This window comes from Rhinolophus ferrumequinum, chromosome 4, assembly GCF_004115265.2.
Source record: "Rhinolophus ferrumequinum isolate MPI-CBG mRhiFer1 chromosome 4, mRhiFer1_v1.p, whole genome shotgun sequence".
NCBI classification, from domain to species: domain Eukaryota; kingdom Metazoa; phylum Chordata; class Mammalia; order Chiroptera; family Rhinolophidae; genus Rhinolophus; species Rhinolophus ferrumequinum.
This window is the reverse complement of record NC_046287.1, coordinates 4,768,921-4,787,583: the sequence shown is the minus strand read 5'-3', so window position 1 is coordinate 4,787,583 and position 18,663 is coordinate 4,768,921. Positions and strand designations below refer to the sequence as shown.

The 18,663-nt window shown below is 37.0% G+C and overlaps 1 protein-coding gene across 1 annotated transcript in view; it reads left to right on the top strand.

The window, feature by feature from the left end:
- COG6 (component of oligomeric golgi complex 6) overlaps positions 1-18,663 on the top strand; it is a 52,863-nt gene that overhangs the window by 22,965 nt on the left and 11,235 nt on the right. The window contains exons 11-18 of the mRNA XM_033104583.1: positions 981-1,045; positions 6,407-6,498; positions 9,042-9,159; positions 10,537-10,668; positions 11,003-11,170; positions 13,032-13,139; positions 14,196-14,249; positions 17,504-17,583. Of these exons, the coding sequence (XP_032960474.1) occupies positions 981-1,045; positions 6,407-6,498; positions 9,042-9,159; positions 10,537-10,668; positions 11,003-11,170; positions 13,032-13,139; positions 14,196-14,249; positions 17,504-17,583 (817 nt within the window). The remainder of the gene's footprint in view (positions 1-980; positions 1,046-6,406; positions 6,499-9,041; positions 9,160-10,536; positions 10,669-11,002; positions 11,171-13,031; positions 13,140-14,195; positions 14,250-17,503; positions 17,584-18,663) is intronic.

Genomic DNA, 18,663 nt, shown 5'->3' with positions numbered 1-18,663 from the left:
TGAGTCGCTGCTGTCTTTTGTTCACAAAATTTTAAATCTCCTTTGTTGTGACTACCTTAAAGTGAGCGTTGTAGAAGGGGTTAATAGGTAGTTACGATGTTCTGGTTTGGTGGGAAGTGACGTGAATATTGTGACTGGTCCCACTTCTCTTGCACAGCACGGCCCCACATCACTCTGGGTTAGCACGTGATCTGCAGGCGTGGCCTGTGGACAAATTGGTGGCGAGACTAAGCCTCATTTTTAACTCTTTGATATTGAAATTACACCAATATAGCTGTTAGACTGGCACAAAGTCTGCACTTTCTTCAAGTTTTCTGTTATTCTAATCATCCAGTTTAAGAGAATGTATTTCTTAAAAGATGTTTCATAAAGTGTATATGAGAGGCAGCGTTAAGAGGCAGGAAGAAAATAGATTGGAGTTAGACGAAGTAGGTTATTCTGTGGGAGTGGCTTAATTCCTCTAAGCCTCTGTTTCACCGTCTATAAAAATGAAGGGGATTATAAATGAAGTCCCCAGTACAGAGCTTGACAAATAGTCGGTATTTAGTAAATGTCCATTTTTCGTGACATTGCAAGGTGTGGTTTCCATCTTTATACCCTCAGCTTATGTCTGCATCTGCCTAGAATAAAATGTTGCCATAGTAGAACACATGTTAATACATTTTCACATCACTTCCTTCAATAAATGTATTTTACAGTCTTTTTTTTTCTGTGACTCCTATTTACACTTTCTCACCAAGAAGTAATCTTCACTTTATTAATCAACAGCCAAATGAATTAACAGGGCTCTAGACACAGATATTAACATCATTCGTAATGCCCTAGAAGATACTGAACTTAATGAAATATTATTAAGGTTATTTTAAATGTTTGTTATTAGAGCCCTTAATCACATGTATTATTATTGTTGTTAGTCTTATGAACGTCTGTGAAGCGAAGTGTAATATGGACAAAGTTTTTCAGTTATGTTATAATTATAGGTGTTGAAGAAAATATTCAAGAAGTTGTTGGGCATATCACTGAGGGTGTGTGCAGGCCTCTAAAGGTAAAATAGTTTGTATTTATATATTTATATGGTATCTGGTTAAATTCTGCCTTATGCTTAGGAGTTTAAACACACAGATAACAGCTTGAATTAAAGCCGTCATTTTTGTCAAATTAACACATTAGTGTTCTACACGATAATAAGATACATTTTAAAATAATCATTATCAATTTTCTCTCTAAGAAAGAACATTTGAAATACTCTCAGTTTGCATATGTTGATTTATTTTTTTACCTATTAATTTTCCCACAATAATTTGTTAATCAGTTGAGAAAGTATTAAATTGAAATAACTAGTCTATGAATCCTTAACAGATTTACTAAGAACATATTCCATTTACTTTATTGCTTCAAGTATAGTCAATTTTTGTTATAACATTAAATGATAGCTCCAGGGAGAGAATAATATGTATGTGTTATCAATGCTATTTATAGTACAAGGAACAGAATTTGAAGTCAAACTTGTGTGAGAATTCCCACTTAGCTGCTTAATTGTGTTCATGTGTTCAAATTGCCTAACTCTTCTGCACGTTAATTTGCTCACGTTAAACCTGTATGTAAAACTACCACTACCAAGGGCTGTCGGGATTAACTGAGAAAACTACAGTAGTACCTTGGTTTTCAAACATCGCCGTTGATGAACATTTTGGTTTCTGAACACCGTAAACCCGGAAGTAAATGCTTCGGTTTCCTAACATGACTCAGAAGTTGAACATGTCACGCAGCTTCTGCTGAGTGCAAGATCCTGAGGCCTAACTGTTGGCTGTTTTCGAACGTTTCAGAACTCGTGGATTACATTCGAAAACCGAGGTACCACTGTATAGCTGAAGCACATAGTTCCTGGTGTCTGCTGGGCTTGCAACACGTGTGGTTTTTCTTTATTGATATTCCCAGAATGCTTTGCAATTGTTGGTTTACTTTTCCTTATTGATTGACTTCACTATACTATATAGAAATTGAAATCCACAAGTTTTATGATTTATTATTACCAAGAACTAAATTTTAAAACTAATTGTTTTTGTTTGTTCCTAAGATTTTCTTTAGTATTTTGTTCCACGCAAGGAAATCTCACACCTTGTGATAGTTGTAGTTATTACTATTGTAAATATTATTACTACTTGCATATTTATTACCATAACTTAATCATCTTAGCGCTCAGTTGCATATTCAGTAAATAAATAGCCAAGTATTTTGAAATTATTTTACTTATTTCTCCCAAATGAAAAATTTACTTGCCATAGTTTGGTTTTCAGACATTTATACTCATATAAATATTCCTTGTTTTGTACTCTACCAGTTACTGGAAAGATAAAAGAAGAAAAGGGAGGATAAAAATAAGTTTCCTTTTTATATTTTTCATACATTTTGGTAATTACATATATTTAAATGAAACTCCTAGTCACTTTGGTGAATAAATTTTATCTGCCTTACTTTTTTTCTCCCCTCTTTATTTATGGTATTATGTTCCTTGTTATAGCTTTTCTTTTTAAGTAAATTGTATAAAATATAGTTCTGGGATCGTAGGATTGGAATGGCCTTAGCCTTTCCTGCCCTGGTTGGAGTAACAAATACTACGTTAAAAATGTTTAAAATAACGTCCACTGGATATATAAAGAAATTACATGCTGCAGTCTGCCTTTGGTTTACAATGTACTTAGACATTCTCATTTCATTTTCTTTAAGTTTATATGTCCAGAAAGGTGTTTATAAGAATTGTGGGCCATTATTGTGACTCCTTGGGAAATTTTAATGTAAGATATCAAAAGGTGAAGAAGAAACCTCTTCTAAATAAGCAAGCAAAGGTCTTTTTATTGTAAAATGAACAAAAAGCTCTTTAGTTTCTGAAGTGACAGAAACCTGAAATCTTTCCATATGATAGTAACATTTATTGCATATTCCAGAGTATATTTAACAGGTAGTAGGTACACATCAGATTAGCGTGGCAGTGATGTCTTATCTCATCCAACAGCTCCTGCCTTCCTATAAGTACTCATAGATGATGTTAAGTCATTTTAAGAATTTTCTTTCTATATTACCTCATTTGGCTAACTAATATTCTCACGATATAGTTGTTAGCTGCAGAAAAAAGCTTTCCTATTTTCTTTTGCAATTAAAATTTGGAATGTTTTTCTTAGTGATCCATTTGCTTTTATATTCCATTAATATAAATTTTTTCTTTCTAATTGATAAGCAGCTAAACTTTTTCATAATGGCATAAGTTAATGGATGTTTTGGCTAAATTTCTGTTCCTGTCTTTTTACTCTATATGATTTAATTTTTTTAGGGCAGAGGAGATTTTGATTTTTTAGAAGCATAAACAAAAGGTGGTAATGGTTGTAATGGCAGTGGGAGATATCCTTGTAAAACTACATTTGTTTATCTCTACTCCATGTTTAACCTTTTCTTTGGGTTAATAAAGTGAAATTTCACAAGTAGTGGACTACATGTTTGTAAATGGATGCATTAAGACATGATCTCTAAAGTCATTTCTAGTTTTAAAAATCATTGCTCTAACTTCAAAATTACATAGGAATAAAATTACATATTTTGCAGAGGGGTCGTCAACATCAAGTCTATGACTTTACAGGCATCTTTACTCCAAGGTCGTAGCTAAAAACATCAGAATCAATATAATGAATCTTCGTTTTTCACCTCCATAGATCAAACGATCCTTCTTTTTAGGTGAATGTTCTAGATTGGTGACATATTACCAGCCAGTATATGAATTTTCTCTCTTTTAATAACAACTTGAGTGTGTTACGTGCTCCTGAGCTCCCTAAATCATGGTGGGTTCTATGAAAATAGGTGTATATGTAAGCTAGGTGGCCTGGGAAATTCGCAGAGCTGAATGCCGCATTGCGCGGTACAGTCAGTACCTGGGCGTGCTGGTGCACTGTCCTTGGGGACAGTGTCACTCCTGAGCAGCCTTCTGTGATGGAAGGCAAAGGAGCGTTGTCATTATCCCTTGCAGTCCTCCCTTCTTCCCTCATCCCCGTGGCCATAAACACAATTTCTCCCTCTTTCTCTCGCTCGCTCACTCTTGCTTTTGATCTGACTCTCTCTGGCACGGGGTGGAGAGCCACTGTTGTCTTTTATCTGTTCCCGAGATTGTTGTCAGATTGTCTGCTGCCCATTTTGCTGCTTTTAATTTCTGCTTTTATCATCTACACCACTTGGAGCAGTCACGATTTGTTAAGTGCTCATGAGGTGCCAGGACTGTCCCAGGTTCTTTATGTCTCAGCCGTTCTCCCGTCACTACTTCTGAGCTCCGCTAGTGACTTTTCTCCACTGCCATCAGCTGTGTGTGATTCCCACTTAGTATTATAGCTGCTGCCAGCACTTCCTTAGTCTCTCTCACCCCTTTAACTTTCTCCTTTTGTTTCTCTTCTCTCCTGTAGTTTCTCCTACAACTATTGGCTTTTGCTGAAAATGCTTGGCCTCTTACATAACCTTCATAAGACAGTGTGGCAAACCATCCAATCTTGGTGCATCATGCGTAAATCTCCCAATTTTTCACCCTTTCTCTGTTGTGTTCATGGAAGCTAAAAGAAGGCCACTTTTCCTCAAAACCTTTGTGTGTGTGAAAAGAGGTGAAAGTTGTTTTTCTTTTTCTCCTCTTCCTTCCTCCCGCCCTTCCCTCTTTTTCTTTCTTTCTTTCCCTTCTCTCTTTTCCCACTTTATTTCTCAAGGGAGTTGAAATGAAGAGTATTTTCTTGATGCTTGAAAATTCTGGAAGACAGGTTGCCAGATAGCTGAGATGGTGTTACAGCTCTGCTAGGCGCAAGAGCTATCTGTTTACAATTATGTGAGGACAGAGTCCTAGAGAGCAGTTTCCAGGCTCTCGAACTCACGTGGAAAGGTGCTGGCTCTAGTAGTAGATGGCCATCAGCTGTGACTAGTTGGCCATCAGTTGTAACGAGTTAGCCATTAGCCACTAATACAATTGCCGTGGCTATACTAGTGGGGTTGGTTGGTTGCCAGAGAAGCAGACGGCGGATTGCAGCCAGAAAGTGCGGTTAGCAAGCGGATTGCATTGTGGAGAGTGTTGATCCTACTTCCTGTGCCTCACCTGGCCGCCAGCGAGAATATAGTGGTATGACTCCCCTATCTATGGCTCCGTGGGTGTTCCTTTTTGGCCTCACCATATCCTGCGTTCTTATGTGGGGAGTGGAAGCTGAGTCCCCACATTACACAGTAATATCTTTTATATTTAGCCGTAATAATTACAGTTTAGAAAACATCACTTTTTAAAATATAACATATAAGTCCCTATTGAGGCCTTGGATTTAGAAAGAAATTATAACACGAAAATTATGGTTTTTAAATTCAAATGCTCTCTGCGATCTATAATGTTGTGATAGCTGGACTGATACCTTATGCCAACGGATGTATCAGCTTCACAAACTTATTAATGTACAGGTCAGTTAATTTCTATAATGAAGAAATTTTTCTATGCTTATATATGTATACATTTTTTAAATCTTATTTTAGCACATCACACTTGTTGGCATTATGACCTATTGCAAAATTGAAGTACAGAGAGACTTCAACTTTCAAAAGCATTTATGAAACGTGTATGTATGTTCTGCCAGATGCTACAGAGATATAAACGAAGCAGAAAACACATTGTGTTTAGACTCTAGTTAGGAAATAAGACACAATATAAGCAGCAGCTTCAGATATGATACATGAATGAGCACATATCAGTGGGGTTTAGATCATACTCATTAATTAGGGACTATAAAGAGAGAGATCAGTGAGGGATCGAATTTAATTAGCAAAGATTCCTAGTAGTACTTAATCTTGAGATAGATCAAGTTAATCTTGAACTTGATCTGATAATACCCTGGTAGTTTATAATAAGACCAATATGTTGGTGCTAATTTAAGATTTGTCTGCTTTCCTATTCTCTAATTAATTAAAAAAACTGGGTATAATAGTTTAAAGATAAAAGTTCTTTCATTTTTTTGAATATTTGGTGAGAGAGCAGCACATTTTCACTGAGAATCAGTTTTAAGGATGTAATAATTGCTTTGCAATTCAGTGCTGAATTAAATTTCATTAAATAGTGGTGAAAAACCTCAAAACAATTTCATCATTGTATTGATTATTTTTGGTCACAGCTGCCTTAAGCCAGTTCTGTAGGTATTGGATCATTTTTTTGGAGAGTATATCTGTGTTAAAATGTTCCTGTTATTTTATCACTCACTATGATTTAATATTCAGAAATTATTTAGAAGAAATTTTGTGATTTCTTCAATAATAATATTTTATCATGTTTAATGCTATTTATAACACATGCTTAATAAAGAGATGTTATGCTTTTAAGAAATGTTTAATATTTTTCTCACGTTTTTAATAGGTTCGAATTGAACAAGTAATAGTTGCTGAACCTGGGGCAGTTTTATTATATAAAATTTCTAACCTCCTTAAATTTTACCATCATACAATTAGGTAAGTGGAATAGTTAAATGTGCTTGTTAAATCCTGTGTGGATCTCATTTCAGTTAGAACTCAGTGTAAGACTTTTAGTTGTCACTGTTTGCATGACTAAGTGTAACTGGTAGACTGCCCCCACATGAATGAACTGTGTGAATCATTGTATGCATATTATATGTGCTCTTCTTTGAGTCCATCCTTTCCCTTTGCCTTTCTTCTCCAAACATAGGTATATGAAATACACACACATGCACACATACAACTTTTACAACAGTATGGGTCTATGATACAATAGTAACGCGTTAATGAAAGAGATCCTTGGCACCTAAAACAACTATTATATTACACTGAGAATATGGCATAGTAAATGAACTGTCCTATTCTGAATATAAGTAACATAAATTCTTTAATGTTTAGTTTTCTATTAGTGACAAAATAGAAGCATAGCTTTATCTAGTCTAAATAAAAGCTACTTTACTGTCTCTCAATAAAAGCTATCTTATCTGATTAGGAACCACTTGTCTTATTTAAAATATAATTTTTGACTCTAAAATTTGCATTCATTTTTACTTTGCATATATCTGTTGATGGTATACACTTGAGCTTTATTATAGATGGCATCATAAGACGATGTAATATGTGTAGTTGTGTTAAAATAATGTCCTTTCAAGCTTTATTTTTGATGATTTCCATATTAATCCATTAAAAATGTTTTAAAAATTATTTTATCCAGCAGGACAGTATCAGGAACAGAAAGCCAATTGTTAAAACCCAAGAAAATTGTAACTAACAGATCCAGGAAAGGTGCAGGGATCACTAGTTTGCAAAACAAAAGAGACCATGGCAGTGGGGTTACGTATCTCCTAGTAGCTGAGAGTAACCACACCAAACTTCATAGCTAAGAGATGAATTCTATATCCTATCCGTAGATTTTCAAACAAAACTAACAAGCCACAAAACTGATCAGAGACAGGATTTGGCTTAGTCCTCTAAAATTTAGATATAAATTTATTATCACTTGCCACAACTCAAGAGCAATACATTCGTTTCAATTGTAATGGTATAGACTTCCTAAAATAAGAGAATGAGACATACTTACAAAACACAATGGCTGAAAGCATCTAACACATAACTAATGCTGTATGACGCGGTGATAGTGGTGAAATGTTTAACTTCCCTATTTAGTGCTGCCCATAATTGTGCTGCATGGAATTGGTTATTTGAAGGTAATGACAACTGAGTTGCTAATGTGGAGAATGCTAAGAATAAACTCGTTAGGATTCTGAACATGATAGTAGGTTTTTTAAACTCTGAGAATTATAATTTTTCTGTCTTTGAAGGTGATAATTTCAAGGGTGATAATTGGATCTTTTGATACATTTTTCATGTACTTTTTCTACTTGTTCACACATTTGCTCCTTTAGTCAATTAAAAAGTTAACTATAAATGTCAGACTTTTAGATGCTAAGGAAACGGCAGTGAACAAGGCAGTGCTTAAACTTGCATTCTAATGGCAAAGACAAACAAGAATAAAGTAATTTTAGATAGTGCGACAAGGACACTGAGGAAAAATCAAGCAGGAGAAAAGCAGCAAAAAGTATAGGGAGTGACCACATATATGTGTGCGACTGTTTTTGAGGGTCCCTTTGGTAGAGGTGATATTCAAACAGAAACCTGAATAAGGTGAAGGCGTTGGGATTGGAAAGGTCTTGGAGGAGAGCGTCCTACATAGGGCTACGTGGGCCCTGAGGCCGAGAAAAGCTTGTGTTACAGAGAACCAGGGGAAGGCCAGTGGTTGGAGTGGGATGGATTAGGAGGAGTAGGAGATGAAGTCACAGGAAGGCAGGGCCGATCCTGTAGGCCTGCCTAAGCCATGGTGAGGATGTAGATTTTCTACTGAGTGGGATGGGGGAGGTGGGGGAGGGTTTTGAGTGACGTGAGCTGATTGATGACCAAGGTGACCGGGCACGGTGTGGATGATGTAATGTTACGGGGTGGAGCGGGGACAAGGCAGGTCTTTAGGAAGCAGTTTGTGCTTCTGAACAGAGATGATGTGTTAGACTAAGGTGATAGTCTTGGAGCTGATGGAAACTAGTTGGTTCTGGAGATATTATACGTGACAGCCAATAGGACTTAACATATGGACGATACGGGGTAAGATGTGAGGAGTCAAGGATGAACTCTTGACTTCTGGTTTGAACAAGTAGGTGAATGGTATTGTCAGTTGCTGGAGAGGAGCAAGCTGATGGGAGTGGGTGTGTCGTGAAGAATTCAGTTCACTTCGGGCCATGTTAGATTTGATGTACCTGTGAACATACAGGAGATGCTGGGTGAGCAGATAATACAGAGAAATCAAGGCTGAAACTATCAATGTGGTAGTTTGCAGGTATAGTCGATAGGTGAAGCCAAGTTGAACTAGAGTAATTGTTTTTAATTCACAGGTTATATTCTACATAAAAATTTTTATTTAGATCTCGATCTTTCTAAAGAATTGTACTCAGTTGAAGAACTGAATTGTTTTACCTGTTATGCCTAAACCTGAAATATTCTCTTTTTAGTGGCATTGTTGGAAATAGTGCAGCTACGTTGTTGACCACCATTGAAGAAATGCATTTGCTTAGCAAAAAAATATTCTTCAATAGCCTGAGTCTTCATGCGAGTAAATTAATGGACAAGGTATGTTTGAAAAATGCATCTCGTAAACTATATAAATGTGAATGTGTGTCTTTCACATTTAAAAAGCTTGTGCTGTTTTTCCGCTGGTGGTGAGTTTTCCCACTCTCTACAGTGTTCTTTTGGGTTCCCCCTGTGAACAACAAAATTCATTTGATGCTTGCTGGTTCTAGTCTACAGTCTGTGTTTCTGGAACAGTGTAACGTTGGGTCATAATTGGAGATAGGCTCTCAAGCCCTGCTTTCACTTCTAGTTTTCTAAAACCAAACATTTGTAACTGAATCAGATTTGCTATACGGGTTAGAAAACTGGAACTCTTACTAAATGTTTTTTCCTACACAGTTTACTTTTATTTCTACTCTCTGATGGTCCAGTTTTGTCCTTGTGAAATTTATGCACCTCTGAGTTAAATACTATAAATATGAAAACAAATAAGATAACAAGTCCCTGCCCCTCCCCTACATAAAACCAAATAAATTAACAACAACAAAAACCTGAATGAGTCCTATGAGGGCTAGTATTTTAAATTAAGCAGTGTATTGTGGCAGGACTGAAAGGAATGGGTTTACAAGGATCATATCCTTCTTTATTTTTGTTCTAGTATTAAGGATTCAAGTTTTTAAAGGGTGCATCATGATCACCATGTTTTTTTAATCACACTACAGTATCTAATAGCCTGGTTATATTAGGCACAGGGTTTGTAATTTATTGTAGCACAGTCAGTAGTTATCCCATCTGGAGTACCTGGTCAATTCTTATATTCCTAAACTCAGGTGCCTTAATAGGAGTTTCCTTTCTGACCCCCAGCGAAAGGCAAGGCAGTTGCAGTGTTACACTGTTCCTGTGACGTGTGTGGCCCATGGACCAGTCTCCAGAAAATCGCCAGGGGTCCTTGTTGAAACATAGACTCCTAGACCCCAAACCTATACATTGGACGCAAATCTTTGAGATTAGGGCCTGAGGGTGGAAGTTGATTCTCAATGATACTATAGCTGGGGAAATGCAGGTCTCTGGATTGCTTTTTTTCTTATGACTTGGCCAGAAAAACAAAACAGTAGACCGTTTCAAATCCGTATGAAAATATAATTCTGTAATTCAAAGACCACTAAGTTTCTTTACAATTTTTTGAATTTTAGAAGTACAAATTCTTTACTTCTAATTGTGGTATATTAATTCTGAGATAATCTAACAAAAAGCTCATTTTCTGTGCTGATTAATATAAAATAAGCTGTTGATAAATTAATTGATTTTCTAATGTGTCAGCCAATGCTTTATATCTTTTGTATGTGTTACTTTATGGTGACCTGGCATTTATATATACACATTAAAATTTAGTGGTAAAATAATAAACAGAGTTTGATAAACCATGCTTTATTGTAGGTTGAACTTCCACCACCTGACCTGGGACCAAGTTCTGCATTAAATCAGACACTCACGTTGTTGCGTGAAGTTTTGGCGTCTCACGATTCTTCAGTTGTACCGTTAGATGCCCGTCAAGCTGATTTTGTGCAGGTAGGAAGTCTATTTTGAATGATTGCCTGTTGCTCCTTTGTTGTGCATTCTGTTGAAATTCTGACATTTTCTGACCCGTGTATTTTGACAGTCCCTCTCATAGATTTTTCCTTTAAATGTTAAACCACTTCTCTTTCAATTAAAAAGTATTTATCCAATGATGCTCATTTTAAAAACGGTTAGGATTGTTGTACCATTTAAGCGTTTTCTCATGTGCTTCTGGAAGTTAACCCCTTCTGATTAGTTTGGCATTCATTCTGAAGTGCCGTTAACCCAGTCCTGCATCACTGATGGGAAAATACAGAAAAAATGTAATTTGATTTTTCATTTATAGGTTTTATCGTGTGTCTTGGATCCTCTCCTCCAGATGTGTACTGTCTCAGCCAGCAATTTAGGCACAGCTGACATGGCCACTTTCATGGTCAACTCCCTCTATATGATGAAGACAACATTAGCTCTGTTTGAATTTACTGACAGACGTCTGGAAATGCTGCAGTTTCAGGTTACTATTGCCGTAAAATGACTGCTCATTGTGATGGAACCTTTTTCTCTATATGGTCTCAGTTACTGGCATTATGACCTAATTCCTATAAATCCCTTATTAAGTTGGCTGGGAGGCCACACGTGTACACACACACATTCAGTATTTCAGTTTTGTTTTGAGAAGTCATAATATGTAATGAATAAGACATTGTATTCAAACTGGCATGTGATGGTACAATTAAGCTTTTCTGATTAATCTTAATTATTCTGTATAAGATTTCAGTTTCTGAATTGTGGATAAAATGCTGTATTTTTCAAGCTGTGTAACTAGTGCAGAAGGCATTACAGACAGATACGTTATGTGTAAACCAGTGTTAGGCAAAACATTACAACTTGTTATACCACTCACTCTAGTCCTTAAACCAAATGATATCACTTAAGAGGTTGCAAAATGACTACAACAAAGCCTTTTATAAATTAACCAGGTGCTTGGGATCTGATTTTGACATAGTGATTTTTGATAGATATAATTAAAGAACAAACAAAACAAAACTCTGAATGTTCTGTTATCACAAGTATGTAAACAATTTGGCAGGGGCTATATATAGTCAAAATTCATTTGTAAAGTTTTGGGATTTTCTGAGAAGAAGTAGTCCAGGCTAGTCTGATTCTCTTTTGTTTTTGGCAATCTATTCTGTCGCCTGGAATCTTCTAAGGATTTTCCTTTGCGTTCAGATAGGTCGTCAGGATATTTTTTGGTATGTCTCTTTTGCCATTGTTTCCATCTTGGACTTTTCAGAGCCATTTCAGTCAGAAGATTCAACCCTTTCTTTTGCTCAGTAAAGTTTTCTGTTATCTTTCATTAATTATTATTTCTCCATCTGTTACTTTTTATAGTCTGAAGCTCCTGTCCTTAGTTGGCTTTATCTCCTGAATCTATCTTCTAATTTCTTTTTAAATCTCTTTAATCTGTTTCTCTGAAGTTTATTTGTTCTACTTTTCTTCCATTTTTTTTCAGATGCTCATTTAGTCCTTATTAGTAAATCTTCCATGAAACGTTTACATTTGCACATCTTGGTGTTCTTTGATTTCCAGTAAGTCAGGACTTAAATTGTACTTTCCTAGGCATTCACTTAAAAATAATGAAGTATTCTATGTTTTCCTATAGTGTTACCTCAGGAAAAGACACCTGTTCTGATTATTCGGATGGGTTTCCTCTTAGAACCTCCTTACCTCTTTTAAATCAGGTGTAAGTTGTTCAGGGGGACGGGCTCAGCTACTGGCATTCCTTGGACACCTCATTCCCGCTAGTCGGGTCTTCTTAGTTCCTGAACCTGAAATCTGGCCAGCCTTCTGCTGGGCCTCCACTCTTCCCTGGTTGTCTCAGACCTGCTTTCTCCTCAGGAGCACTTAGCCTCAGCCCCAGCGGCCTTTACTTCAGGCCGATCCAGGCGGCTGGTTCGATCAACCGAGTCAGCCTAGCAAGTTGGGAGCGTGAGGGAGGGAGGAGGTCAGGGCTGTCAGGCTGACTTCCCAGAACTGGTCCTACATGTTCTATTTCACACTGTTGTTGTCGTTAGTGGTGTTGTTTGTGTTGTGCTTCTTACCAGCTTTTAAAAGAGCTGAGAAGCAACTCAGTTTTTTGACCAGTGGCTGATCCTGGAATCCTCTTTGGTTATCATCTTTGAAAGTAAGACCTTTTCTCCCTTTTGTGGAAGGACTTTAGGGAAAGGAAGCAGCCTGTGCTCTGTGGTCGGGCCTCATAGCCACTGTAAGAAAAACCCCGTGAGGAGGAAGCAAGATGCCAGACAATACACTTCTGCTCTTATCAGCCTTATTCCTCTCTTAAAATATTTTCTTTCTGTTATGTTTTATTTTAGGTCGAAGCACACTTGGACACTCTTATAAATGAGCAAGCTTCTTATGTTTTAACTAGAGCAGGCTTGAGTTATATCTATAACACTGTACAGCAACATAAACCTGAACAGGTAAGCACGTGGATGTTCCCAGATAGAGAAATGCAACCGGTTTAAAGAGTGGTTAGAGCTAGGCTCTGGTTTGAATCTGGGCTCTGCCACCTAATAACTGTTTTTCACTGGGAAAGGGACTGACCTCTCTGTGTCCCCGTCTGTATATTGGGGGTAGTATGTGTATTACAGGGTTGTTCTAACAGTGAGTGAGGTAATACTTACATAGTTCTTAGATGATTGCCTGGGGTATAGTACAGTGCCCCAAAATATGGAGCATCCGTGTTACTACACACGGTTTGGGTTAAAAGTAATGAAAATAGATCAAACTTAGTACTATGTAGAAAGGATATTCCTCCTGGAAAGCTCTGAGCCCTATAGCACTATCCGTTGATTGAATGCATACATTACTGTATAAATAGCAGTCACACCCTTTTTAATTTAGCAGATCGAGGTCTGTTACTTGGGAAAGGTAAATACGTCTGGAGACAACATATGATCTTGATAAGTTATAGAACTCTAGTAGAAATAGATAAGGGATTGGTGGGTACCTTAGAAAACCATGGAAAAAATTTTTCTTTAAAAAGCAAAGAACTCTTTTGAATGGTATTAACATGAATATAGCCCAGGAACTCTTAAATGAAACTGTCAAAAATCACAAGTTCTACAGTTTTTGTTTTGATAAAGTAGTAACACATTACTACCAGGAGGAAGAGTTTTGACTTTTAATACTATCTAAAAAGGTCAAAGTTTAACCCTTCAGCCTCCATGTCTCACTGCCATTTTCTGAGCGCTTCCTTGCCTTTTTCTTAACAGTAAATCTGAAATAACGCTGGTACTTACGTTGTAGATATGCTTACGCGTTCCCAACCTGTCTAGTAGTATAGCGCCTTCGTGTTCCTTATACAAAAATGAACAGCTCAAAAAGAGGCTGAAGGGCTGGCACTTGAGTTCTTTGGAAATAAGCGACATTTCCAGATTCGGGCCGTCCACGAATGGACCGTATTTCATAGGTGAACTGAAATGCATGGCACATTTTTAACCTCTTGGTTTTGCCTTTTTCTGTTTGTTTTTCAGGGTTCTTTAGCTAATCTGCCCAACCTAGATTCTGTGGCACTGAAGGCTGCAATGGTAAGTGCATGACAAAGCATTTCAATTTAGATTATGTGTGGAACGTTATTCTTTTTCCTGTATGATCATTTTGTCCTGGGTGACATTGTTCTCTCTCTCTTTTTTTTAATTAGTGTCAGGCGCACAAAACAAAGTAATAGTTAGACGTTTATCATTTATGTCCCTCACACTGTGTCAGCTCCCCTCCCCCATCCATTTGCCCTCTGACATGTACGACATTTTTGTCTCTTGATGTGCTGTATTCACATGGCGTCCAGTAATTATGATTGCACATGTGTTACTGTAAGTTAGGCGGTCTGACCGAGACATGCACTGTAGTACTATTCCACCATGCCCTGGTAGTCTCGTCATTCCTGCGTAGGCTTTCTTCATTTTCGGTGACCTAATGGAGAAACAGGGATGACAGACATGAAGAAGTGGGCTATAGATCGTTCCAGACTTCCTATCTGCTGTCCGTGATCCCTGGTGGACAGTGTTTGACTTCTTCCTGGGATTGGATTCGAGTCTCAAAATAACACTTTACTCTTGAGTGCCAGGCTCACCCGAACCTGCTCATTGTCACTCTTTTCAAGTGAAGACCTTGCTTGCACACCCCTTTTTGCATGTGCACCCCTGTTTGTAGCTTGTTTCCATGTCTTAAGTGTGTCCTTCACATGTGTGTGTCTCATCAGTTGGATGCCACTCCATTAGCCCTCATGGGAACAGTCCCCTTAGGAAGCCTTATAGTAATAACACCAGTAATAATAATTGCAGCAATGAGTTGTAACCGCCGTTCACATTCATTGAGCGCGCTGAGCGGTTCTCGGGTTAACTCTTTAATCTTTCTAGCAACCCCATTCAACCCCGTACTTTGCTCCTAACTACTGTACTCTAGCCTGGTGTTTAAATAATCACATACACCCACAGCCACAGTGGTTTGACTGTAATAAATAGTTCTCTTAGATGACTCTCTCAATGTCAGGGCTTCCCTCTGTTACCTTCCAGAGCTAAACTTAACTGAAAGTAAAAGGGATAAGCCTAAGATCCCTAACAAATGCAAAGAACGCGTGGCTGGCAGTATTACAATCAGACTAGATAGATTTTAAAAGCACTAAACAGGATAAATAAGGAATATTATGTCATGGTAAGACAGTATGTATAGAAGTAACAGTCATAACTTCTATGTATCAAACATAACAGCAGAAACTTAGAATGGAAAGATTTGATTCTAAAAAGTTCAAATAAAAAATAAGTAAAAATGAATACATTTCACATTTATTAACAGGTAAATTTCTTAGAAAGTCAGACACACAGTCACCATACTACCCAGTAATTCTCTTTCAAGGCATTTACCTCCCAAAGGTCATTATGTCTACACAAAGATCAGTAACCTTAGTTAGTACTCCATAAATGTGTTTCCTCCCTCTGTTTCTCCTTCCACCCGACACATATACAGTCCACAATATAAACCCACAAAATATATTTGAACTCCTTACAAATTCTTACTTGCCTTAAACTTTAAAAACAATTAACTTGACTATCTTATTTCTCGCTAAAGAAACAAAATTTTGATTGTTTTGTATGTGATCCATCATTTTATATAAAACTGTCTGTTGCCTCTTGGATGCTTCCGAGGCACGTCAATTCAGCGAAACAGAACTCTGTAGCTCTTCCCCAACCCAACCCCAGGTCCTGCCATGCATTCATAACTCACAGTGATAAGAGCATCTATCCATTTATTATTTCAACAGTTACTGGCCATGTATCTGCTGTTTTCTAGGCATCATACTAAGAATTGGGATGAAAGTAAACATGCTCTAGTAAGGGATGCTGCTATTACACAACTAAATAAATGTCTAAAAAATACAGTTGTGAATTGTGATAATGTGTGAATTAAATTATCATGTTTTCCTGAAAATAAGACCTAGCTGGACAATCAGCTCTAATGCGTCTTTTAGAGCAAAAATTAATATAAGACCTGGTCTTATTTTAGTGGAGTATAAGACCGGGTCTTTATAACATAAAATATAATATAATATAATTAATATAATACCAGGTGTAATATAATACCCAGTCTTTATAATACAATATAATATAATATAATATAATATAATATAATAAAATAAAATATAACACCAGATCTATTAATTTTTGCTCCAAAAGACGCATTAGAGCTGATTGTCCAGCTAGGTCTTATTTTCATATCCAGGTATACAGATCCAGAATATGGGAATCACTCCCTTTACCTATTACTAAGCAAATTTTGATGATTTTACTCTCTCATTCTCTCAAATATCTCCTCTTCGCTCTGCCTTTATTTATTGCCCTTGTAATCTGAAATGCTGCAGTAGCTACCTATTTGGTGTCCTTGTAGTTACCATGGCAATCTTCCATTCCATTCTTCTTGCTGCAGCCAGATTGAGCTTAAAATGTAAGTCAGATTATTCTCCTACCTTAGTGGTCCCCTAGTGCTTTTACAGTAAGCATTGCAAACCTTAAAAACCATACAAGTTCTACATTAGCTATTAGCCATTCTCTCTTACCTCAAACCTTCCTCCATGCTGGCCACTCCCTGCAGCCCCACTGCACACTCGTCACTTAGTACCTAATGCTTACCCTTCATGTCTCACTCCAAATGTCCTTTCTGCAGAGATGCTTTTGCCAAACACATAGGCTCGGTCCATCCTCCTGATTCGTGCTTTATAGCACCTTGGTTTTTTTCCTTCATTCCATGTAACACAGTTTGTAAATATATGTTTATTTACGTTATTATTTGTTTACTGCCTCTCTTAGTAGGTCATAAGCTCCGTGATGCCAGGGAGTGTCCTCTTTTGTTCACCATTATATGTACATTACCTGATATTACCAATATCAGTACCTTTCTAATATTAGGTGCTTGATAAATAGTAGTTCAGGGAATAGATGAATGAATAATGAACAAATACAGTGGATTTAAGAAAGTAAGGTAGACTTGAAATCTGATGACTTGACTTCTTGTTAATATTATTACTCAGAAGCTTGGGGAGGGAGATTAGATGAATGGTTTAGATTCGGAATTTTAAAAGTAAGTATTGTGATACTGACTACTTTAAAAAGTTGACACTGTTAGGGAGTGTAGTTAGAATGTTTAAGAAATAATTCATTTGGATCACAAAGAACTTGTTACTTGGAATATGGGATCTTGCCTAAGATTCAGCCCCTGAGAGATATGCTTATATTTGAGATGTCTGTTAGCAAATATATGCACTTGTTTTACATTTCTCTGTTTCATTTAGGTTCAGTTTGATCGTTATCTGTCAGCCCCAGACAACCTGTTAATGCCACAGCTGAACTTCCTTCTAAGTGCCACAGTGAAGTAAGTACATTTTGGTCCCAATTAGTTCGTAAAGAGTCACGTATTTTTAAATACCAAGTACATTTCTTTGAAAGAAATTCATTTTCAAGAATAGCAGATTTCCAATTGAAGATCTATAGTTTTCACCCTTTCTTCCTGCCTCAGCACCTCTAAGAGATCTGACCGTATCCTGTTCATACTTATTCCTTGTGTATATGTCGCCCCCGAAATCTCTATTTAGTGAGTGATTCTTCTAATGAACATGAATATAATTGGAGCCGTTTGGCCATAATACCAAATTCCCTTAGATGAACAAGCCTGTTGGAGTGACATGAGACATGTCACAGAATAGCAGTCACGTCCTCACTGTGCGATGGCGATGAGCCACGTTAGAGACGGGTTTGGACCCAGTCAATTCCTGCAGCTGTGTTGTAAAATAGGTTAGTAGCTCATATTTACCAGGAATGTGGTCAGGACAAAGAACTATGTACATGAAAACATTCCAATATTATAATTAGAAGAAACAGATCATATTATCTGAGTTTATTGATTTTAAGAAAAATATTGACAAAATTGTCTACAAGTAGGACATTAGTTAACAGCTATTCATTTTATTTCCTTTCCATTCAGCCATCTGTGTGTTAAATGCTTTCTCTGTAATAGTCATTAGGGATTGAAATTTAAAAGACATTTGCATTGTCTTCATGGAGATTATAATCTGATGGTTCAATTAAACTCACAAATATTTACATTAAAAAGTACAGTAAGGAACAAACTGTCACACTTGAAGAAAATACTTCAGATGTCTGAAAGGGTGTGCTGGCACAGAGGTGGTACACTAGTTTTCTGTCGTTGCAGAGGGAAGGCCTATAGCAATAAACAGGGCAAGGAGGCAGATTTTGGCTCAACATGCAGAAGAATTTGATACTGGTTAGAATTGGCTGAATGTCAGGTGGACCATTTTTCTCTCAGACAGAGTTAGGGAATTCACGTATTAGAGTAGATGACTTTCATATTGTTTTATATTTGTTTTATTATTCTAAAAGATCTCATACTATCTACACAACCAGAATTCTAAAGACTTGAGAGATTATAAAAGAA